Raw genomic sequence first — 26,734 nt, forward strand, 5'->3', positions numbered from 1 at the left:
TTTTATTGTATATTCAAGGACCGCTGCAAGCAGGAAAACTAGCAAGTCACCTGCTTACCATCAGCCACAACACAGACTAATAGTCAAAAGTATTCAGTTGAGGACCAAAGAACCTCAGGTTTGCTTTCAGAATATGGACATAAGTGAAACAGATGTCTGTGATAAAGCAATGACAAATGATATATTCTTGGAACAAAATGGTTTATCACTAAGTCATAAGCAGCACTGGGATAGGAGACAAAACAAACCATTTAGATGGCGCCTGTACTTAAAATGACTGATGTCTGACAGTTGCGCTTAGAGCATAAATATGAAAAGAATGGAGATGCTTGCATATTAAATTTTGTATCGTGTAAGAAAACAAACAAATCTTTTAACAATGCATATAATTCCCTCACAAATGATATGCATGCTTATACATTGTATTCAATTGTATCTAATTCAAATAATGTTGTTTGTCTGCTAGTTTTAGCCCACCAAAAACACTTACAAATCAATGGCTTTCATCACCATTGCTCTGGTAAATAAATTAGGAATAAAAAAGGAATCATGGCTTAACCAAGCAGCTTTATCTCTCCAAGTCTGCCTGGTTGTCTGAAAATAAATAAGCCATTACTGGTGCAGCAAACATGATTAGTGTGGTGGGATTCCACGATTCAGGCTTTGTAGTTTTGTAAACAATAATCAATAAACTGTATATTGTCTTCTTGCAGGTTTCCTACTTTTTCCGCATAGAAATCAGGGTAAACATTTGTCAAACTGTCAAGAAGCAGGTTTCAACTTAAGGCATAAATCTCAATTTAGAGTATCTAATTAAGCTAACATGCATGTTTCTCCGGTTTCGGAGTACTCAGAGAAAACCCACACACAAAAATGCAGATTTCAACCAAGATCTTCCAGTAGTAGTAGCAGTAATAAATACAATCATAGACTGATAGAACAGACCAATTATAGATTGCTCTAATACACCACAAGGACGAAGAACACAATGATACGTCTATACACTGTAAAAAAAACAAACAAAAAACAGTGAATCCGCAAAAGGTGAACCGTGATATAGCGAGGGAACACAGTATAGCATAAACAATGACTCAAAAGCTAAACAGTACACAGCTAAACTTGACATGCTAGTTACAACTACAATCAGTGCGCTAGTTACAATGGAAAAAACTGACCCGAAAACCAAGATGTCACCCACCTCACTTCATTTTTTAAGTGGTTAGCATGCAGGCCTCACAGCTAGGATACCTGAGTTCAATTCCACCCTCGGCCATCTCTGTGTGCATGCCTGGGTTTTTTTTTCGCTAGGTTAATTGCCGACTCCAAATTGTCCATAGGTATGAATGTGAGTGTGAATGGTTGTTTGTCTATATGTGTCCTGTGATTGGCTAGCAAGCAGTCCAGGGTGTACCCCGCCTCTCGCTCTAGGACAGCTGGGATAGGTTCCAGCACCCCTCGTGAGGATAAGCGGTAGAAAATGAATGAATGAATGAATGATCTATTTGAATCTGATTACAAGAGTTGTTGCTATTTCTCAAATGCCTTCAGTATCAATTTAAATCACTTGATACTTTGTCCACAGGTCTCTCAAACACCCACACAAAACTACTACATAACTCCTAACATAACAAAAACAGACTGGTCTAATACACTGTATGCAAATTAAAATTTCAGCCCTCTGTGATTTAAAATAGTGTCTTGCGTGGCTTTTCAAGGTGAATATTAGACTCCTTCGGGAAGCTAAATCAGAGACAGTGAGTAATCCCCTCCGGGGGTACTTTGTTCTGTTAGTGGGACAATGTGAGCTCTATGTACTCTATACTGACACAATAGGATGGGTTTTCTCTGCATGACTTCTCTCTGCCTGACTACTCAACCTCAGGGCATCGACAAGAAACAAGACTTCTGATAAAAATTGCAGACGCTTTTATGACCAAAAAAAAAAAAAAAAAAAGCACTTATCATATTTCAAAAGGCCAAACGCAACAATGCAACATGTACCGCACAATTGCCTCACAGACTAAAGCTGCAACAAGAAGTGCTGAGCAGAGACAATTACATTTTTTTATCTCACAGTGTCTGCAATTGTGCAAAGATTGATACTCTTTACTCCCCGCCCGCACCATGTAGATTTGCTCCCTGAAACTGACATTAGGAAAAATACGGACAATAAGAAAAGTGGCAGTCTTTTAAGAGAAGAGACAAGACAACAATTCTTGCTGTGCATTTATGAAGAGCCTTGCTGCCTCTCATTTACTCCAGGCTGTTTGTAGTAAGGTGCGGCAGCAATACATAGAAGATTTAAATTTTGTTCCATGCTGCGGCTTTATGCTTATTTAATTGAAGTGCAGCAAACATGTTGTAGGGCAAGTGAAAACGACCGGTGTTCATAACAAATCAGTGCCAAAATGGCTATAAGGCTGTATGGGCTGGAACTTGAGGATGATGTAGAAGCGACACATTTTTAAATTTTCCATAACTTTCAGTGTTGGTCAACCAGCGCAAACAACACAAAGTTAGGAGTAATGTTAACCAAAACCAATGGACGGAATACTTTATAAGCATGGTGCACTCTGATCAGTGTATCAAGACTCATGAATGTAATCAAACACCTAGCACTTAAAACCAATTAATTTCCAAAATGTTGTGTTAAGTGAGTAATACCTGTTCTCATTACGTTGGGTGTATCTCGGTTGAGGGTCAGCATCTCCGTCATTAACATCATAACTGGCCTCGGGGTCCTAAGAAACAAAAGGTTTAGAACACTCATGATGTCAATATTATTTTTTTTTTACTTAATGAATTCAGGTTCAAGTTTCTTAATGATGCTCCTACTTCACTTTTTTAAAAACTTACATAATTATTGATGAGATCCGGGTGGTCTTTTTCGATGCCATCATCCAGGATAGTCACTACAATACCTTTTCCAGTGTAACCTTGAGCCCAGGCTACTTTGGTATTCAAGTCCTGATGAGTTGGAGTGGACTGGAGGAGACATAAGACTAGTTATAAAGATGGTTCAGTGGTGCCTTGGTTATCATCATTAATCCATTCCAGAAAGTCTGACTCAAACCAAAACGGACTCTAACCAAAGCAGATGTTGCCATAGAAAATAATGTAAAAATGATTTTGTTGTTGATTTATCATACTGGCCTCTAAGTGTCGTTATTTCCCACACCCACATCAGACTTGGGTGTATACTTCCCCTCCACTGATGTGTTTTGTCAAGCAACGTCACAAAGCCATGGTTCTCTAACATCTCAGCAGTGAACACACAATTTCATTGGCTCATTTTGAGTGACGTCACTGCATTTGCTGTCATCATGTAACCGTAATAACTGAAATAATTATGCTCGTAAACGGCCGCTGCGATCGGTCCGCCGGCATAGTTATATGTCATTACATTTCACATTCACTTTAATTGGTCGCGGGGTCCGTAAAGGGGCATCAGTGGGTTCATATCCAGAATGAGCTCGGCCATTTCGTGATGACTCTTATAGAGGGTTTACTTTATAGAATTTAAAAAAAGATCATAGGTGGCTTGTAAACATGAAAATTCCCCATTTTTATGTCATTGTCCTTATTATTACTTGTATGTCAGCTCCTATGTATGAACTAATATGGTTAAGTGTCCTACTATATTACATATAAAATGGTATTATCAACTGGTGAAAGTGTAATATTTATAATTAACACACATTAACAGACAAGTATCAAGGGGGTTCTTCAGGGGAAATAGATGGACAAAGATTAAGATGAGAAATGTGGGCTCCAGCCAAGCATCTATTAAACCACAATAGAAAAATACAGCCAAGAGAAATCATTAGCACACAGATGTAATTGCACTACCCTCTACTTGCTCAATTTAGCGTCAAGTCAAAGCAGAGTTGTAGACGTGTTGTTTCATCTCCTATTCATGGCTGCTCTGAATTAGCCCGTAACCATGTTATTTATCATGTGCAGTAGCAAAAGTGTGCGAGCAGAAAGAAGAGACGGGGGCAAACTGAAGCTTCAAAAAAAAAAAATAATAATAATAATGACAACAAAAATAAACCTTGGAAAAAAAACACACATGGCTGTTTATGTGTAGTGGTCCATCTGAACAATATTCTTTCAGATTAAAATTGTTGATAAACTGATTAAATACATTAGTAGTAGTACAGCCATCATGGACAAATGAAAAAAAAAACATTCACCAAACTATGAATCAGTATAAAATAGAAAGTAAAAGTACTTGATCAATACACATACCAGGTACCATTGCTTGGAGAAATCCGGGTCTGTTGGGTCTTCAAAGACGTCCCTCTTTTTCCTCCTTTTTACCACTTGCTGCTCTGCCCATAGAACCTGAGGCATAACACACACACACACACACAATTGTCATTAAGACGTTATTAGTTTTTAATTTGGGACGTTACTGCAATATCCAACTGATTGTAAATATGCAAATACACAATTCCAGCTGTGTCCCAAAGGTAATATGTAAAGATATACAGACAGGCATGGTGGTGACGTCCTATTAATTACTCTTCTGGGGTGTGTCAGGAAAGTGGGCTCCATGCAGTTTTACAGAACAGGGGCCTTTGAAGTCCTGAAGGCTATGGGAAAAGTGTCACTTGGTAGACTGGGTGGCATTTTAATCAAGTTTTTGTTATATAAGCACACGATTTTGCTATTATTTTAAAAGCCTATATAGCAGGGGTCTCAAACACGCGGCCCGCGGGCCAAACGTGGCCCGCAGGACACTAGTTTGAGGCCCCCGCTTTGAGTTTAATGTTAGTGCGGCCCGCGCAAGTTTGATATGGATGCTGTATGGTATCATGTACCCAGAAAAAATTATTACGTTTGATTAATGTTCATGTTAAAGGTTAAATAACTGTTAATAGTTATCCTCCCTATCTGTGTGGAAGTGGTAAGTTTTTGGCTATTTAAGTTTAAAGGAAATAACTTGAAGGCTACCGTTTAGGTCGCTAGCTCTCGAGTTTGCGAGTTAGCATGTGTCTCAAGACCCTGCAGTTGCGCAATATGTTGTAAATAAAAAGAGTATAAATGTGACTATAGTCATGTTTTGTCATGTCTACAGGGCTCTAATAATGCTTTGTTCATTTTAATCTGAAAAAAATAATTTGTCTACCCACCAACTATATGTGGTTTCTTAAGTTTTTATTATTTGCCGTTTTATTATTATTATTATGTTTATTTATTACTGATTGATTGATTTTCTTTATTCTTGATTTGTTTATTTATTTTTCATCTTATTTTGTGCAGAAAAATAAAAATTAAGATATTTGAGAATAGTGGAATGTTTTATCAGAGCTTTTATTGTAGAAAATCGGAACCAAAGCACTGAAAAAGTTTGTATATTTTTCCGTTTTTAATACATTTTTTTTTTTTTTGGAAAAACTGATGCGGCCCAGTCTCACCCAGACCCTAGCTCCAGTGGCCCCCAAGTAAATTGAGTTTGAGACCCCTGCTATATAGAATGTGATGTCTGTGTAAATGTTCTTTAAATGTTTGTTGATTCTGAAAGTCATAGACAGTTTTCTTCAAAAGCCTTCTCTATCGATTTATTTCATGCCACTGTATAATGACTCCAGAGCTCCGTGTTTCATGGTAATGTTGTCTTGTCGAGTGTGCGGTTTGAATGAAAATTTATTTGATGCAACTTCCAGTGGCGATAAACCTCAAAGGAAACATTGGCTACTTTAACAGAATGAGGCCATCAACCTTGTTCTAGTAACCAATGAATGTTTTAATTTCATTGTATTTACACAGTTCTGGCCTCACTGAATCCACACAGCACGTACTGTTCAAGCAATGCACTGCTGTTCTTAGAGCATGACCTTTACACACACATTGGAATACAAATTCTGGAATGTAATTTCTGGGTGTAAAAACACCATTGTAACCTTCTTCACACACTTTAACATTATAAAGTAAAAGTAAATTTGATAAAAAATAATAATATTCAAAATATAATCAGAACAGACAAATTGGGGCACAGAGATGTCAACATCTGCCAATCTTTTTATTTTATTTTAACAATTTGTTAACTTGTTACTATCTTCAGTTGCAAATAGTACTACTCTCACTTGCGTTGCAATTAAAGACACAGTCCAATTACAATCAAAGATGAAATAAAAGCGTGCATATGCATTAAATAGCGGTTACTGTCATAGTTTTTTCCACAATGACAATGAAATGTGAGCGAAAATCTGCCTGTGAGGTTTGGTGTCGTGTCTACACTGTGCGCCTGTCAGCCAATTTACCACTGTGCAGGCTGCGCTTCACCTGCACCAAGAATAGACCTGGTCTGAGATGGCAAGCTTTTAGCGGACCTTTGTCGCACTGTTTTGTCACGAAATTGTCACTGCGGCAAGCTGAAAACGTGCGTGAAAATCTGCCTGTGAGGTTTGGTGTCGTGTCTATACTGTGCACTTGTCAGCCAATTTACCACTATGCAGGCTGCGCTTCACCTGCGCCAAGAATAGACCAGGTCTGAGATGGCGAGTTTTCAGCGGACCTTTGGGGTGCTGTTTTGTCACAAAATTGTCACTGCGGCAAGCTGAAAATGTGCGTGAAAATCTGCCTGTGAGGTTTGGTGTCGTGTCTACACTGTGCGCATGTCAGCCAATTTACCACTGTGCAGGCTGCGCTTCACCTGCGCCAAGAATAGACCAGGTTTGAGATGGCGAGCTTTCAACGGACCTTTTGCGCGCTGTTTTGTCACGAAATTGTCACTGCGGCAAGCTGAAAATGTGCGTGAAAATCTGCCTGTGAGGTTTGGTGTCGTGTCTACACTGTGCGCATGTCAGCCAATTTACCACTGTGCAGGCTGCGCTTCACCTGCGCCAAGAATAGACCAGGTCTGAGATGGCGACTTTTCAGCGGACCTTTGTCGCGCTGTTTTGTCACGAAATTGTCACTGCGGCAAGCTGAAAACGTGCGTGAAAATCTGCCTGTGAGGTTTGGTGTCATGTCTACACTGTGCGCCTGTCAGCCAATTTACCACTATGCAGGCTGCGCTTCACCTGCGCCAAGAATAGACCAGGTCATAGATGGCGAGTTTTCAGCGGACCTTTGGGGCGCTGTTTTGTCACAAAATTGTCACTGCGGCAAGCTGAAAATGTGGACACCTCCCCTGGTGCGCCGCCACGGCTATCTCGGCGCAGTCCACCTTGCGCTGCGCCGCAAAATTAGAGGCCATAGTGTTACTCATGGAAAGGCATTGTGTATCTTACGAAGAGGCCAATGCTCCAAGAGACTACAATGAATTGTTAGCACAAACAAAAACCCTGCAGTGGTACAAACTTTTTCCGCCTACCGAAAATAAAGCAAAAACACCCCAGACCCTGTTGAATAGGTCACCATGATATTGATTCTGATATATGAAGCACACAGTGCTTGATATCACAGCTATATTCATAGTCAATGGAGACAGGCCAGGTCTGTATTAGCTCCTACAATAACAATGCCGCTCTTGCTCAGTTTATATTCAGGTCACAGCAACAAAATGAACCTTTCTTGGAGGTTTTTTGATGTTTTTTTTTTTTGAGAGCGTTATAGGCGGAACAAGTGAATCCCAATTACGTGCATTCTTAGTGAAAAACTGCCAGCACGAAGTGGATATCATCAGGCAGTATGCATTTGGCCAAATAACGAGGGAAAAAAAAGCCAACACTTTAATGCACATTGTGTTAAAAAAAAACTTCGATTTGCCCCAAATAGAATTCCCAATACAATTATGTTTTCAAAAATATGTCAAAGCTAAGCAAGACTTATGGTTAAAGCTGAAGCAATTATTAGTGTCTTTTTACCACTGTCTGACGGTAGGCTTGGAGGAAAGCTGCATGTCGGCATCACACAGCGGAAAAACAAACACAATGGAGCTAATCTAAAAGAGAGCAGATTGACAACTATAAGAAGAAATACACCAAACAAACTCAAAGCTTAGCCCTTGTTAATCCAAGTCAATCAATCGTTTACAGTATAACATTTACATTCGGACCAGGTTAACACAAAAAGTACACACCAACAGCAACACATGCACTAAAATAATGCTTTTTTTTCTTTATACGGACTCTGTGAGCAATGGGCATCCATGAACTTCTTAACAAAGAAATCATGTTCAAGTGATGTTCAAGTGTCATGAGAAATCAGTCAAGTTTTACTTCTGAGTCAGACAATGGTTGCAAAATGGTTACACCTTTTGCGTAGGTTTGCAAGGTTTCTTCATGGTAGTAATTAAAACAGAAATAGCATCCCACTTTGCATTGTATCAGTTCAGACTGTACCATGATCCTCCAGTGCAGCGTCCACTTCAAGGAGAAATACAATTTTGAGAGCTGGCATTGGCATTTTATTGCAAATGTTGATCCGAAATAGGAGAAGATGGTGTGTGCAAAGTTGGCCTCTATGCCCTTTAAATGAGTTGTAAACACACCAGACACCATGACATCCAGTATCAAAAAACAATACAATAATGCTAATAAATATGTGCCATATAAGGGTTTCAAACCAGGGTTGTTGGTGCAGTTGGTCCAATACATAATACCACTGTAAGATTGCCACGATACCAACACTTTGGACACTTAGTCACCAAATAAGCCCAACTTACATTAGTGCTAGGAACTTTAAGTCATTAGCCACGTTTACATGGACCTAAATATTCCAATTCCATTCGGGTTATTTGCTCAAACGGAAAGAATGTAACCTTTGTATACACCTCATTCCAAACAAAAAGTGCCAATCCGAATGAATATATAATCGGATTCACAGGGGTGGAATATTCCGTTCCCCAATCCGATTGAGGTATCTTGTACCCGCTCAAATGGAAAGATGTCAGACTGCGTTCTTCTTCGTGGTGTTTTTCTTCTTCTGTTGTTTATTGGCGGTTGGCAAGCAGCTTTTGTGTGCATTAGCGCCATCTGTGGAACAGAATCTAAACCCTTCTATACGCCATTCACAAGTCCAGTTTTATTAAAAAAAGAAAATACATATCTATATAAAACATGTGCCGAGTTTAATTATAAAATATTAGCAAGATTGAACTTTATCTTTTCCTGTTCCTGGATGCGTTCTTTCAGCGAAAGCTGAGATATGACGTAAAATGCAGATCGAGACGTTCTTTGATTTAAAAAAATGGAGGCGAGCAATCGGCACTGGACTGCTGTGGAAAGTTTGTTTTTCCATCCATCCATTTTCCTCCGCTTATCCGGGTCCGGGTCGCGGGGGCAGCAGTCTTAGTAGGGAAGCCCAGACTTCCCGATCCCTGGCCACCTCCTCCAGCTCCACCGGGAGGACACCAAGGCGTTCCCAGGCCAGCTGTGAGACATAGTCCCTCCAGCGTGTCCTAGGTCTGCCCCGGGGCCTTTTCCCGGCTGGGCATGCCCGGAACACCTCACCAGGGAGGCGTCCGGGAGGCATCCGGACTAGATGCCCGAGCCACCTCAACTGACTCCTCTCGATGTGAAGGAGAAGACAAGAAGAGGAACCGTACCTCGCCCGGATGTGGGATACCGGGGCCTCACCCTGGAGCCAGGCCCGGGGGAGGGGCTCGCAGGCGAGCGCCTGGTGGTCGGGCCTTCACCCGTGGAGCCCGGCCGGGCCCAGCCCGAAGAAGCCACACAGGATCTCCCCCCCGTAGACCCACCACCTACGGGGGCAAGCATAAGGGTCCGGTGCATTGTGTGTTGGGTGGCGGTCAAGGGTGGGAGCGTAGGCGACCTGGTCTTCGGCGGCCAAATCTGGTTCTTGGGACATGAAATGTCAAGTTTGTTTTTGATTCAAACTAAATTCCAAGACTGGACGAAGGAAAAACTGTCAATACGGAGTTATTCCAACAAGTGAAAGAAAAACTCAAGGAAGTCGGTATCACGTGATGTTGGTGTTTATGCTTTACTGCTTATGCCCCATTGACTATTCTGGTTGATTATAGCGGCACAATGTAGACACACGATTGGAATATTCCTTTCCATGTATACCATTGCTTTCGGAAAGGTCATTCGGAAAGATTCCATTCGGAAAGAGAAAAACTCCTCATGTAAACGTGGCTAGTGACTAATTTCCACAGGTGATCCATGCTTCTTAAATTCCCAAACCTGAAGGTCCTGCAAAAATTCCATTGATATGGCAACACATAGAAGCGGAAATCTTCACTACTGGAAGCACTGCAGCCAAAAAACATGCAACAAAACGAAGAAACTAGGCTATCGGTAATAAATTAATACAATTTAATGCAACAAATACTTTAAAAAAGTTTGAAGTATAGGTCAGTGCCTGAGGCCGTGGTTCGACCAGCATAGACTGCACATTACAGCACATAGGACAGCAAAGACTCCAAACCAGACTGGTGCATCAGCATCAACATCATAAAAGTAATTACGGCTGAGCAGGGGCTGCTTACTGCATTCTAAGGGTCTGTATATCTACACAGAGCCCATGAAGTATTGTCGAATTAGGAAATTTGTGTTGTGTTGTGTTCCCTTTTGTTATTCTTCCTGTTCATTCTCCTCAAGGCCATCTTTAGAGCCACCGAAAGTGCTTTTGTGTTTGCTCAGCCTCTCAGGGTACCTCGTTATCAGTTTGTTCTTAGAGACTTGTTAACATCCAAGCTCTTTTTTGGAATCTATCATTTAAACTAATTATGTTTGTGGCCTGTTCGATTTGTGCTCAATGTCACGACTAAATGTCATTGTCCTTCGTAATGACAGTAAGCTTCTTCTACGTTAAAACCGACAGGATTGGGAATGTGGTATCTTGTTGACACAGGAGGCATTGAGTGTAGCTACAATTTAGTAATTCAAATTAATGTGGGCTTTGTTGTTAGATAAAATGCATACAAAATTTGAAGGTGTGATGGTCTTGACAGTCAAAAACAAAAACAATGTTGCAAAAGAATTTTTGGAAACAAGTTGTGTTGCATTCCGTCTTTATCTCAAATGATTTGGATTATTGTCCTTGATCTTACAGAAATCTTCCTTACAAGAGAGTTACAAAATATTCATGAAACATGGCTTTTGTGAAATGTTCTCCTCCATCATTAAATTTAAAAAAAAAACACCCCCCACCTCCCAAAAAATGTGATCCTGTTTTGATTTATACAAAAAATATACAGTCCCACTGAGATGTCTCAAATATCTTATTGTGTGTAAATATGGAGTAATAACTATAAAAGCAATCTTCACTCACTAAATGTACTGCAAAAAAGGTCAGTAAGGATAATTCCTAATGCCGCCTACAGAGAACATACTAACTCCTTATTTCTAAAATCACAAATACTTAAACTTGCTGATATAGTTCATCTTCAAACAGCTAAAATAATGCATAAGGCTAAAAATAACCAATTACCTAAAAATGTCATCCAATACTTCTCTACAAGAGAGGAGAAATATGATCTCAGGGAAGAACTACATTTGAAACACTTATATGCTAGGACTACGTTAAAAAGCCATAGCATTTCAGTATGTGGAATCAAACTATGGGATGGATTGAGTAAGGACCTCAAACAATGCACAACGATGAGACAATTCAAGAAACAATACAAGCAGTTGATGTTTGCTAAATACAAGGATGAATAGTCTTGAACCAGTCATGATGTGCTATATATATCACTATATTGACACTTACTATGGTACCCATTATGTCATTGGATGCTCATATCACCTCCTACTTCGGTACAGGACAAAAAATAAAAATAAAATAAGAAAATAAAAAATAAAAAATTTAACTGTATTAGGAAAGCAGGAAGTGAACAAATGTAAATGTAATTATTTGTGTCTGGTGTAATTGTACTTTGGTACGTGACAAAAAAATAATAATAATAATAATAAAATAAAGTAAAAAAATTATATTTGGAAAGCAGGAAGTGAACAAATGTAACAGTTACTGATTGTAAAAGTACCAGATGGAGGGGTAGGATTTAATAAGCTTTGCTTCTTCCTACTCCTTTTGGACATGTGGAACTGTGAACTGATTATGGGATGCATTCAATTGTAATCTGAAATAAAACCATTACCATTACCATTACCAAAATGCTATATATATCACTATATTGACACTTACTATGGTACCCATTATGTCATTGGATGCTCATATCACCTTGTACTTCGGTACAAGGTGCATTATTAAAAAAAACAAAACCCTAAACTGTATTATGGAAAGCAGGAAGTGAACAAATGTAACAGTTACTGATTGTAAAAGTACCAGATGAAGGGGTAGGATTTAATAAGCTTTGCTTCTTCCTACTCCTTTTGGACATGTGGAACTGTGAACTGATTATGTGATGCATTCAATTGTAATCTGATGCATGTTCAAATGAAATAAAACCATTACCATTACCATTACGTTACCATTACCATATCTAACTTTTATGCTACCTTGTTTCCAATTCCGTGACCAAGACATTTTCCTTCAGTGTGCTGCTTCTTTGGGAATATTTAACTGGAAAATTGTTTCCACAAACATATTTTTAAAAAAAATTAAAAAATAAGTGAAAGCATGAACTTTGGCCCATGAAATGTAAATCCAGTACATGAAATAGCTTGAGATTGTCTCTGTGTGGCTGGTTGCTCTTCACACTCTCCTCAGGCTTCCACTGCACCTTTCACTAAACTTTTGAGAAAATAAACTTTATAATTTAGTTCTCTTCTATTCGGTGCAACACAATGGTGGTAGAGAGCACCGTCAGACCTTTTTTGTTGTTGTTTTCAAGCAACTGCCAAGCATGCTATAGTCGTGATGCCTAATGGGAATATGCCAGGAATTAATTGGTGGAGTCAAACTAAATGGCTTGAAGAATCTGAATTAAAATTCTACCTTGTACGTTTGATAATTGAAAAGGATAAATTAACATTTAAGGTTAGCTTTTACCGTCTATCTATGCATGTAAATTTTTTTACCCTTTTGACTGCATTTGTTCTCAAGTATGGCTGTTTTTGCAGTGTAATGAGTTGCGAGAATCCCAACATGTCTTACTTGTGCTTCTTGGTGTAGTCTGAGGTGCATCCCCTCGTGCCCGGAAAATGCTCTCTTCTCCACCGCATGATGTCTGAAGTGATAATAATCTCCAACAACCTACACAAATGCAGAAAGAGAGGTAATAAGTTCCCCTGCCGCACTCGGGTACAAGATAACGTGGATGTGCAGAATGAGGTAATTCTGCCTTGCACACTGGGACCAAACTCAACTCCCACTACATATAGTATATTGTATTTTACTATATCAACTAAATTCAATAAACATTGCTGAGGGGGGAAAAACAGACAGAAACTCAAAAGCAAAACTTGAAATATTCCAATATTTATAGGCATTACTATACTTCTCAGGAGTGGCCGGCTGTTATGGCTCGTAGTGTGTTATTTTTCTTGCCGTAGATACCTTTGGGATGTAACACCGGCCAACCAAAATTACCCCAAGAGCACAGTGACGACTCTAAGAAGAATCCAAAAAGTCATAAAAGACCCAATAAACAACATCCAAAGAAATGCCGGCCACAGTTGCTTTTCAGTTCAGGTCAGTGTTCATGACCCCACCATGAGAACGACACTGGGCAAACATCAGGGAGAAAAGAACATTAGGTCGATTTTGCCAGAAAACATCTTGATCCCTAGTACTCTGTGGCCAAAAGTTTACTTTTTGGAAGCTGTGCGTACCATTACATCTGGCTTAGAAGTAATGCCACATTTCAGAAAAAGAACATCATACCAACAGTAAAATACCGTGGTGGTAGTGTGATGGTCTTGCTGTAATAAATGGAACTATGAATATTGCTGTCTACAAAAAATCCTGAAGGAGAACGACTCTAAGAAGAATCCAAAAAAGTCATAAAAGACCCAATAAACAACATCCAAAGAAATGCCGGCCTCACTTGCTTTTCAGTTCAGGTCAGTGTTCATGACCCCACCATGAGAACGACACGGGGCAAACATCAAGGAGAAAAGAACATTAGGTCGATTTTGCCAGAAAACATCTTGATCCCTTGTACTCTGTGGCCAAAAGTTTACTTTTTGGAAGCTGTGCGTACCATTACATCTGACATGAAAGTAGCAAAAGAACATCATACCAACAGTAAAATACCGTGGTGGTAGTGTGATGGTCTTGCTGTAATAAATGGAACTATAAATATTGCTGTCTACAAAAAATCCTGAAGGAGAACCTCTGGTCATCTGTGCATGACCTCAGGCAGAAACAAACTTCAACCTCGACAGTAAAATAATTTTGCTGACCAAATAAGACAAACAATGGAAATAAAGTAAACAAATACTCACAATTAATAATGCATATATTTACAGATGAAATGGCATAACATATTTTTCAATCGAGCTATCTTTTCCTTTCATGTACTGCTCCTAATAGAGCTTCAAACATGGCGTTGGATAACAGCTGTCACCAAGGTGCCCAAACACCTCAGAGAGTATTGTATTTGTTCAATATGTCTCCTGGCGCGTTCATGCTCCTGGTCATGTTCACGGACAGATCATTTTAAAGCAAAAAAAAAAAGAGGATAAAGACCTACATTACATGACAAATGTTTGTTGCAATCATAACATTGAGGAAAAACTAAAGCGTACAGGAAGCAGCCGTTACAAGGAGATTCATAAGAGACCAGACTCCATTATATGAGGAAACATTGCAATCTGTACAGTGGTGCCACGGGGGACTGACTCACCTTCACCTGCCCACTGGAGCGGAAGAAGAGAGGCAGAGGGGAATGACGAAGGGAGGGAAGAGGGGAGTGAAATGCAAGGTTTGACAAGCACACCAGGCAGGATGGATGTGTTTGAGGGGGAAGAAGAGTAGACACAGCAGGATGGGAGGTTCTCTGAGGGCTGCGGGGTGATTCTGCAGGCTGGATGACCAGACTGCGGGCAAGGAAGCGCTGAGAGAAAGTTGCCAGCTGTCCACTTTGACTTGAATTATAATTATGACTAGACTTGATCACATACTATTAGATTAGGGTTCATTCATTCATTCATTCATTCATTTTCTACCGCTTTGCCCAATCACAGGGCACATATAGACAAACAACCATTCACACTCACATTCATACCTATGGACAATTTGGAGTCGCCAATTAACCTAGCATGTTTTTGGAATGTGGGAGGAAACCGGAGTACCCGGAGAAAACCCACGCATGCACGGGGAGAACATGCAAAGTCCACACAGAGATGGCCGAGGGTGGAATTGAACCCTGGTCTCCTAGCTCTGAGGTCTGCGTGCTAACCACTCGACCGCCGTGCAGCCCCTAAACGGAACGGAACGGAACGGAACTGAACTGAACTGAACTGAACTGAACTGAACTGAACTGAACTGAACTGAACTGAACTGAACTGAACTGAACTGAACTGAACTGAACTGAACTGAACTGAACTGAACTGAACTGAACTGAACTGAACTGAACTGAACTGAACTGAACTAAACTAAACTAAACTAAAAACTAAACTATATTAGGAAAGCAGGAAGTGAACAAATGTAACAGTTACTGATTGTAAAAGTACCAGATGGAGGGGTAGGATTTAATAAGCTTTGCTTCTTCCTACTCCTTTTGGACATGGGAACTGATTATGTGATGCATTTAATTGTAATCTGATGCATGTTCACATGTCCACCGTGCAGCGCTTGGTCCACCATTTTGGTGGTTGAGTCAATCAACTCAATAACAATAACAGTAATACCGTAATAATACCGTGTAAAGACGAAGCACCCAACCATGACAGATAATGCAATCACATAAATGTGAAAAACTGCAAAAACTGCAAAAATCCAACTTTGTGTTCATGCACGCACATGAATATCCAAGCTGGTGAAAAGCACCTTCCTCCAAGCGATGTCCCATTTCCTACATTGTACATATTTCAAGTGAGGAACAGGCTAGCTAAAAGTGGATATATAGAGTATAGGCAACAAAAGCGGTGTTGCCCTGCCCATTTGTTTCAGCAAGACGTGCACACGGTCCCGGCGGATCTCCTCAACTACACACTTGAGGTGTGATGCACTATTTTTAAACACATCACCTCCGTAAACGGATAAAGACAAGTGCCTAAGATGAATGCAGTGTGCTGACAACATTGTTCGGTAGAGATTAGATGTACTTTGGATAAGGAAATGTATTAAAAATAATTACCACGCTGTTCTAACTCTTGTACTTGCAACTTCCTGAAAGGAAGCACTATAAACCAGGGGTGTCCAAAATGTGGATCAGGAAACTTGTTCTTTTACATATAACACAAAGCTTATATAACTTATTGTACAATATAATATTGTATGCGGGGGTTGCACGGCGGTCGAGTGGTTAGCGCGCAGACCTCACAGCTAGGGAACCTGAGTTTGATCCCACCCTCAGCCATCTCTGTGTGGAATTTGCATGTTCCCCCCGTGCATGTGTGGGTTTTCTCCGGGTACTCCGGTTTCCTCCCACATTCCAAAAACATGCTAGGTTAATTAGCGACTCCAAATTGTCCATAGGTATGAATGTGAGTGTGAATGGTTGTTTGTCTATATGTGCCCTGTGATTGGCTGGCCACCAGTCCAGGGTGTAGTAAATACAATCATAGACAGATAGAACAGAACACCTATAGATTGCTCTAATACACCACAAGGAGGAAGAACACACTGATACGTCGATATACTGTAAAAAACAAAAAGCAAAACAGTGAATCCGCGAAAGGTGAACCATGATATAGCGAAGGAACACAGTACAGCATAAACAATGTCCCAACAGCTAAACAGTACACAGCTAAACTTGACATGCTAGTTACAACTACAATCAGTGCGCTAGTTGCAATGGAAAAAACTGACCCGAAAACCAAGATGCCACACGCAACGTGACACATAGCCTCACATCTTCATTTTTTAAGTGGTTAGCACGCAAGCCTCACATCTAGGGGACCCGAGTTCAATTCCACCCTCGGCCATTTCTGTGGGGAGTTTCTCCCCGTGCATGCGTGGGTTTTCTCCGGGTACTCCGGTTTCCTCCCACATTCCAAAAACATGCTAGGTTAATTGGCGAGTCCAAATTGTCCATAGGTATGAATGAGTGTGAATGGTTGTTTGTCTATATGTGCCCTGTGATTGACTGGCCACCAGTCCAGGGTGTAGTAAATACAATCATAGACAGATGATTGTACAGATGATTGTACAGAACAGAACACCTATAGATTGCTCTAATACACCACAAGGAGGAAGAACACACTGATACGTCGATACACTGTAAAAAAAAAAAAGCAAAACAGTGAATCCGCGAAACGTGAACCGTGATATAGCGAAGGAACACAGTACAGCATAAACAATGACCCAACAGCTAAACAGTACAGTGGAGGAGGTCACTTAGATAAGGCGTAGCCAGATTATGGAATGCTTTGAAAGTGAGTAGCAGGATTTTACCAAAACCGTAGCCAAAATACCAAGGTATGAACCTGTACCGATATTGCAGTCCTGATAAATACCATATATGAGACACCATAAACCTTACTAATTGCTTCAAAACCAACTACAATCTTCTCAATGTGCTTTAATATGATGCCATTATTTTGTCCAGGATGTTCAAGCAAAGCATACATACATTGAATTCTACTTCATTTAGTCAGAAATGGATTATTCCTTTCATGCTTCCAGTTTATATAAACAAACATGTAACATGCTGCAATCCACTGGGCAACCAGGCTGCCATCACGAGACAAAGTATAGCTGAAACTCCCGCGTTGCACTTTTGTATAAGGACTTCATTATAATTCAAGGAAATCAAGGCTAACTGGGTGTTTTCAAATAAAGGATAATTATTTGTTTACATCAGCTCTAACTGCAGACTTCCCACCTCAGCTTCATTTATCAGGGGACTTGTCTTGGGAAAGCTGAGCCATGAAAAAACTTATATCGCACAAATTATGTGGGCGGATTGCCAAGATTTGAGAAAAAAAACGTATCACACGGATAGCAAAGATATAGAGCTTCTAGATTAGCTGGGCCATTGTGTCCCTGGTCCATTTTTATTCCATCACCAAGTAAGATTTAAAGGCTGTAGAGTATTTTACTGGCTGTCAAAACAGGCACAATCTCTTGGCATAGGCCTACTTTTAACAAATTAATGAATGTATGTATGGTTCTTCATCATTAGTGTAAATGTGCAGTATCTCATGATAGTAATTAAACTCCTCACATTTCAGAAACTATTTTTAGTACAGTATCCACTAGTACAATGGTTTTTGTTATGATTTTGGTTCAAAAGGTCAGACAAAAAAATAATCTACACAAACCAAAGACTTTTTTTTCTCTGGAAATCAAATGAATCCATTCCAGACACCCAAAATAGTAACAAAAATAAATATTATTGAGCATAATTATAGTTTTACATGTAGAATAATGCAAAAAAAAATTAATAAAATAATTTGAACTTAAATAATTTGACAAAAATAATTGTCAAAATTAAATAAGGGTGGAGTAAAAATAAATGGTAGATAGAAGCGGGGATCCCTCCTGCCCCAAACTGTTCACCTCAGGCAAACACTGCACTCCCAGACTAAAACTGCTTTGACCAAAAAGCTGAAGGTGACCCAACTGAGCAACTGTGTTGCACGCTTAAGCGGAAGGTGGAGTAGTGCTCAATGTTCAAGGTGTTCAATATTCACCAGAAGATTCCAGTAACTTGTGCAGTTCAGGTGAATTTCATGTCCAAGCAGATTAAGCCACATCTAGATAATGATTGTGCTGAGATATAGTCAGGGTTAAAGTTAACAAAAATGAATAAAAGTGACAATTTTCATCAGTCTAGCGATGCTCGAATATGTGTTATTCCACCTATATCTTCTTCCACAGCATGCACATAAGTTATCTTTTTCTTTTTGTGCAGCATTAATAATTTATTGGAGTGTGGCGTAACCAGGCAATGTTGTAACAAGCAACATTGCAAAACGAGAAGCACCTTTATTTAGATAGAAATAACAACACACAACCAGCCAAAAAAGTGGAAATTTATACTAACTTCAAAACTGTACACTGACACAAGTTATAAGCTGGGCCTATCCCAGCTGTCTTCGGACGAGAGGCGGGGTACACACTGGACTGGTGGCCAGCCAATCACAGGGCACATATAGACAAACAACCATTCACACTCACATTCATACCTATGGACAATTTGGAGTCGCCAATTAACCTGGCATGTTTTTGGAATGTGGGAGGCAACCGGAGTACCCGGAGAAAACCCACGCATGTACAGGGAGAACATGCAAACTCCACACAGAGATGGCCGAGAGTGGAATCGAACTCGGGTTTCCTAGCTGTATACAGATATATATAGTGATATTGTATTAGAACAGTGAGGTCAATACTGAAAGTATTTGTGTTTGCCATCAAAAGACAAATACGAGACCACAAAGGTGCAATGTAAATTTTATTTCCAAGTATTTACATCTGGATCGGGTGCACAACTTTTGTTTGAACCCACCCATTTTGCAGGTGAGCAGGTTCCTGATCTCCTAGCTGTATCGCCTACATGCCCAGAACCACTCGCCCAGAAAAATATGGCATTCCACCCAATGTAGAAGCAAAAAGGCAGACAAGAGGGAGCAATGGCCAACCATCAAAAACTAAAATCACATAGAGAAAGTAACATCAATCCAAATCTTGGTACACCCGAAAAAGCACAGATTTTGAGCTGAGGAGACAGAGCCAGAATAAAAGACATAGTGTGTAAGGATAAGTGGAAGACAAAAATAGTAAATATTTCACATCACTTCATGTTTTTTTAATTTGTGATCTATCCCACTGCACCCGGTCCTTTTCTTGTTTGGAGAAATATGCTTCTCTAATTAGTTAACACACACGATGCTTCAACACTCTTCATTATTAATTTAGCCAAAAAGTTGATTTAGCAGTTTGCAGCATATTTGACAAAACAGAATCAGTACAGTTAACCTACAGTGGATTTAATGGAATAACAATGGAACAACATGAAATTGAGTAACCTTAAGATCATCTGAAGGCAACAAAGTAATGGTAATGGTTTTATTTCATTTGAACATGCATCAGATTACAATTGAATGCATCACATAATCAGTTCACAGTTCCACATGTCCGAAAGGAGTAGGAAGAAGCAAAGCTTATTAAATCCTACCCCTCCATCTGGTACTTTTACAATCAGTAACTGTTACATTTGTTCACTTCCTGCTTTCCATAATACAGTTTAAGTTTTTTTTATTTTTATTTTTTGTTCCGTACTGAGGTACAAAGTGATATGACCATACAATTACAGTCTATTAAATTACATTACTATATATCATATAGTTATTATAGTAACTGTTGGAGTAGGAAGAAGCAAAGCTAAATCCTACCCCCCCCCCCCAATCTGGTACTTTTACCATCAGTAACTGTTACATTTGTTCACTTCCTGCTTTCCATAATACAGTTTAAGGTTTTTAATTTTTTTTTTTTTAATAATGTACCTCATACCGAAGTACAAGGTGATATCACCATACAATGACATAATGGGTACCATCATAAACATCAGTTAATTTTTCAACGGATGTCTTCATCTTTCAGTGGATGCAACATGTAGACAGAAAGACTTAAAAAAAAGTAGCTGTGCTCGTGATTCAACACAAAGGAAATATGTGAAACATTCTCACCTCCGTTTTCTGACCTTCACTTCAAGGGCTCAGCTAAGAATCACCAGAGCTGTCAGCACTTTTAAACACACAACAACAAAAAAAGAAAAGAAAACCCACTAGGAAAGAAAAGAAAAGCAGCAGTAAATGCAATATAATGACCATGCCATACACTTCTGCACTTTTCTCAGATGATGTTTTTTTTTTTTTTTTTTAACTATGTCTGGATCTTTTGACACCAGTATATTATTAGTGCAATGAATTATACTGCTCTTTCCAAATCACCTGTGCTAAATTAAGTATGCGACGAAGGTCTCCGTGAAGGTTGGGCAAGCTGACCATTTTCAAAACTGAAAAAGTGAATTGCATTCCTATGTACAATGAGCTCCTTTACTGGGGATTCTTCTTTCCTGTCTGTAATCCATACACCTGAGTGCTGTTTGTAAGCCCACTTCATGGCTAAAGACTTTATTAAGTCATTCCATATGCAGTAGGTTCTGTGTCATTGGCTGGCTATTAGGGCAAATATATAATGTCATGTATTGCTGTCTGCCAGTACACATCATCAGTTTTGTAGTTGCTTTGTCATTAGCCACGTATATATATATGACCCAAATATTCCAATTCCATTCGGGTTATTTGCTCAAACGGAAAGAATCTAACCTTTGTATACATCTCATTCCGAAAGAAAAGTGCCATTCCGAATGAATATATAATCGCATTCCCAGGGGTGGAATATTCCTTTCCCCAATCCGATTGAGGTATCTTGTACCCGCTCAATCGGAAAGTTGTCAAACTGCGTTCTTCTTCGTAGTGTTTTTCTTCTTCTGTTGTTTATTGGCGGTTGGCAAGCAGCTTTCGTGTGCATTAGCGCCATCTGTGGAACAGAATCTAAACCCTTCTATACGCCATTCACAAGTCCAGTTTTATTAAAAAAGAAAATACATATCTACAGTAAACCTCGGATATATCGGACTAGGATATATCGGAAATTCGCTCACAACGGACAGATAAAAAAGAACCGATTTTTCTGTATTGCACTTCCAATAAAAATTAATTGCATATATCGGATTTTTTATAACGGATTTCGCCTATTTCGGACAAAATCTCCAGTCCTGTTCCAATGCATTTCCATTAAATTTCCCTCGCATATATCGGATCGCCGCATCGTGGCGCTCCGATTCGCCGAATCGTGACACGCCGCTATACGACGTCATTTGCAGCGTTTGCAGCGTTGCCTGCGCGTCCAGGTACATTGGAAACATAGTCAAGGAAGTGCCTTTTTATAACGGATAAAATCCGATTTACGCATATACCGGATATAAAACGGACATTTTCCGGTATACGCATATAACGGATTCCGCTTATATCGGACAAAACCAGTGGGAACAATTGAATCCGATATATCCGAGGTTTACTGTATAATCAGATTCCCAGGGGTGGAATATTCCTTTCCCCAATCCGATTGAGGTATCTTGTACCCGCTCAATCGGAAAGTTGTCAGACTGCGTTCTTCTTCGTGGTGATTTTCTTCTTCTGTTGTTTATTGGCGGTTGGCAAGCAGCTTTGGTGTGCATTAGCGCCATCTGTGGAACAGAATCTAAACCCTTCTATACGCCATTCACAAGTCCAGTTTTATTAAAAAAAGAAAATACATATCTATATAAAACATGTGTCGAGCTTAATTATAAAATATTAGCAAGATTGAACTTTTATCTTTTCCTGTTCCCGGGTGCGTTCTTTCAGCCAATGCTGAGATATGACGTAACACGCACTTCGAGACGTTCTTCGATTTAAAAAAATGGAGGTGAGCAATCGGCACTGGACTGCTGTGGAAAGTTTGTTTTTGATTCAAACTAAATTTCAAGACTGGATGAACGAAAAACTGGCAATATGGAGTTATTCCAACAAGGAAACAAAAACTCAAAGTCGGTATCACGTGATGTTGGTGTTTATGCTTTACTGTGCATGCCTCATTGACTATTCTGGTTGATTCAAGCGGTGAATGTAGACACGCGATTGGAATATTCCTTTCCATGTATACCATTGCTTTCGGAAAGGTCATTCGGAAAGAGAAAAACTCCTCATGTAAACGTAGTGTGTACTGTTTCACTAATTGTATGAAGTATTATACAGTATATCAATGTGTGTCAGGAAATAAATCGTTGGGGCCTGCTGGTTTACATGAATACATCTCTAGACCTCGAATAGAAGATTGCTTTTTCACCATTTTCACCACCATTCATTTTGTTCAACACAGTATCTAAATAAGGGATTGGGATATAATTGACCCCTTTTCCAGTGTCGCTGTTACACGCTGGTTCGGAGTAGATTTTCAGAGCTTTTGTTTTCGATTGTCAAAAGCACCACAGGGGTGCTGAAATGGGAGTTGGGTTTTGTGGGTTCAACGCTGGCTCCAAAAGCAGTATGGGCTGTGTGGTGAACCTGAACGGCATAATGATGTGGGGGAAGAGCTACCTCGAAAAAGTACCTGCTTGTTACATCCATTTCAACATGATTTGTTTATTGTTGTCAATGAGAGAGTCACAGCAGACTTCACGTTAGCCTGCAAATGCTGAATTTTTACCTTCCAATTATGCAAATGTTTATATTTGCATAATTTTTTGGACCGTCAAGGAGGATTATGAAAAATGAAATTTGGATATTTCTTTATATAAAATCGCCATCTGTTACAAAGGAGAGTGTTTCCACCACATACACACTTACCAAATACTATTCTCCAAAATAAAAGCTTGAGTATAAACTAATTACTTTGCATATTTCAGAAAATAAACATGAATTCATTCTCTGGCTCACACTGATGTCGATTTAGTTATTTCCAGATCAGAGCCGTAACCTCGTGATGTAATGACATGGCTACCGACGACAATGGAAAGCCAAACCTGTATCAAGTATAATTATGATGCAAATCCCTATTTTGAACCATGCACACTGCAAATATAACTGACAATCATTTGTCATATGTCATATGACACGAATGTCTCTCCACAACCCAAACTTTATGTCAATTATAAGTATTTTATCAAATGAGTAAAAGGTTCATACTAGAACAGGGGGTGCCACATTGGTAAAAACATCAACTCGTATTGCTTATGCCTCACCCTGCAAAATAACTGAAGAATCCAGCAATGAAAAAAAAAATGCTTATCAAATACTAACAATAGACTCACATAGAAACCACCAGAGCCTTGGCTTCCTTGCACAGAGGGCTTAGTGTAAGCCTGCACCAAATAGGAACTGGGAATAACAGTATTGAGTTCTGATAACAAGAAGGACTGTTTTAGAAAGTCAGGTGCCTCAAGAAAATGAAACTAGAAAAACATCTTTACCAGCACTAAACTGTCATCTTTAAATCAGAGCTTCTAAACTTATAAAGTAAATAGATTTACATAATGCTGTATATGAGGGGCAGGGAATAGTGTTGGGTGATATGGACCTTAGCATATATCACAATATTTTTGGCGTTTATCACGATACGACAATATAAAACGATATCAAATTAAAATTCAGCTGAGTCTTGTAGTCTTGTCGAGTTTCTCACACATTTTTACTATTCTTCCATGTCAAGTCACGGACCGCAAATATGACCCGGCGGGCAGCAAATGGCCCGTGGATCTTGGGTTTGAGACCGCTGTTGTAGACATGTGCCATTTGCTATTCTTCGTACATACTTCTCTGTGACAAAACTGAAAACAAAAGAGACCACGGCACTTATGAAGGACCTATTTGCAAGGTCCCATGATAGCCTTCATAACAATGATAAATTGCCGAGCACTCAGCCATGCTGTACGATATGAGAAGGGCTCCGAGGACCTTTGTCATAATCCAAATGGGAGTATACTGTTAAATATTTTCTGCAAAACATAACAATATTAATATTATAAATCCATTACATATATTTCTTCACCTCATAGATAAAAAATATTACATAAATCATCCTACATCTTATGTCCGGGTTGCCATCTAGCTAGATGTATACTTGATTAATCCCCAGCAGGGGAAATTCATGTGTTCAGCAGCACATGAAAATCATAAACAATACAATAATAAACAACAGACACAATATACGGCAAAATACACAGTACCACAATATCAGGAATGCAGCTTTTTGTTTGTCGGAATATTTTCACATGTTCCAGTAACATACACAACAAAAAGTAAAAGTACCATATTTCATTTGTAATCTGGCATTTGTCCAACAACATATGCAAAGTGGGAACCCCAGTTTACCTCTATAACTAACCCCCACCCACACAATGATAAGTCTTGCCAAAACACAGTATGTACTCATGCAGAACATGTCATGTCAAATGCTATCTGAATCTTCAAGAAGTTTGATAGCTGCTGATTCAAATGTTGGCCAATACCAACTTTTTAAAAATAACTGACAGCATACACTATCAATGTTCTAATCGTATTTTGTTGAAAAAAGCGAAACAATACAAACTTGTTGTATTAAATGCACAAAGTAGTTCTCTCAAATAGAAATGAACAAGCTTCTTACGAAAAATAACGTGCATTGCAGAATTATTTTATTTATTTTATTTATTTTATTTATTTTATTTATTTTATTTATTTTATTTATTTTATTTATTTTATTTATTTTTAAAAATATTTATTTTTTTTAAATATTTATTTATTTTATTCATTTTATTTTTTTACTTTTATTTTATTTAGCTTTACTGTTTACTTTACTGCTGTTTACTTTAGTTTTCACTGCTCAAAACTCATTGTTTTGCTTCCGTTGCCTTTGTTTTGAAGACCGTGTACTGGACTGCTCATGGGTTTATACATACATTAAATAGTAGGTACAATTGGTGGATAACATTTGTTCGATACGTAAGGATCAGATGATCTTCACAAAAATCTACATAGATAGGAAACTAATTTGGATACCATGTGTGCTTTCCAATTTAATCATTTCATTCAACCAGTCAGTGTTCATCAAGAATCAACTCAGTTTTGTCAAAAGGGAAGACTTCAGAGCAGTAGACCTTGCTACCGTTCTCTTTAGTCTTTTTGTTCTGTCATGCAATTTCAAAGAACGCAATTCAAAGAAACCCTTATTCATTTCAATTTTCGAAAAAAGCTGTTCATACAGCACCTGTGCACAAAAGTATCCAGCATTCATCCCTGACCCTGAGCAATATTCTTTCCACAAGGCAGTCATATATACTGTATGTAACTGCTTTTAAAATAAGGAGTATGATGACACAGGTGCTTTTCTCCAGTGGCTACATACACTAACATAATAGGTGAATGAGCCAAACCCAGTGAAGGTACTGTGGGTAGACATACGGTAATATAGTAGATGCAGCACATTTACTCTTAAGGATTTGTTCTAACTTGTGAGATGTATTTGTAGAATGTGCAATCTTGCAAATGGGGGCAGCCATATGTCACATAGTGGGGCAGCAATGTGTATTTTTCTTGAAAGCTGCATATGTATTTTAATGATGATGGAAAACGTTTAGTGTATTGGCTAAGGCTGGTGATCAATACAAATTCATGACATTCATTTTCTACCGCTTTTCCTCACAAGGGTCGCAGGGGGTGCTGGAGCCTATCCCAGCTGTCTTCGGGCAAGAGGCGGGGTACACCCTGGACTGGTCGCCAGCCAGTCACAGGGCACATATAGACAAACAACCATTCACACTCACATTCATACCTATGGACAATTTGGAGTCGCTAATTAACCTAGCATGTTTTTGGAATGTGGGAGGAAAATGGAGTACCCGGAGAAAACCCACGCATGCACGGGGAGAACATGCAAACTCCACACAGACATGGCCGAGGGTGGAATTGAACCCTGGTATCCTTGCTGTGAGGTCTGTGCGCTAACCACTCGACCGCCGTGCCGCCACATTCATGGCATGATAAATTCAACTGACATAAATTTGGACAAAGTTGGAGTTTAAGTTTGTGAGTTTGGATCTGGGAGGCAACAAGAATTGCCAACCCTGCCCGTTGCCCCCGTCCCTGCTGATAATGCCAGAAAGGAATAGAGTCCAGCCTCTCAAGAGGACTGGTTCCAGAGCCCTTGCTGTACGTCAGGGTAAGTCCTGAACTGAACCGCCTCAGGCTCCTTCTCCATCGGAGAGGTGACATTCCATGTA

At 39.4% G+C, this 26,734-nt stretch overlaps 1 protein-coding gene across 2 annotated transcripts in view; it reads right to left on the reverse strand.

The window, feature by feature from the left end:
* furinb (furin (paired basic amino acid cleaving enzyme) b) overlaps positions 1-26,734 on the reverse strand; it is a 90,463-nt gene that overhangs the window by 43,302 nt on the left and 20,427 nt on the right. For both annotated transcript variants that reach the window (XM_058074693.1, XM_058074692.1), the window contains 4 exons: positions 12,976-13,074; positions 4,252-4,347; positions 2,857-2,985; positions 2,665-2,741 (listed from right to left, as the gene is read on the reverse strand). In XM_058074693.1, coding sequence (XP_057930676.1) covers positions 2,665-2,741; positions 2,857-2,985; positions 4,252-4,347; positions 12,976-13,005 — 332 coding nt within the window. In that variant the 5' untranslated portion in view covers positions 13,006-13,074. The remainder of the gene's footprint in view (positions 1-2,664; positions 2,742-2,856; positions 2,986-4,251; positions 4,348-12,975; positions 13,075-26,734) is intronic.

The sequence above is a fragment of the Doryrhamphus excisus genome, chromosome 6, assembly GCF_030265055.1.
Source record: "Doryrhamphus excisus isolate RoL2022-K1 chromosome 6, RoL_Dexc_1.0, whole genome shotgun sequence".
NCBI classification, from domain to species: domain Eukaryota; kingdom Metazoa; phylum Chordata; class Actinopteri; order Syngnathiformes; family Syngnathidae; genus Doryrhamphus; species Doryrhamphus excisus.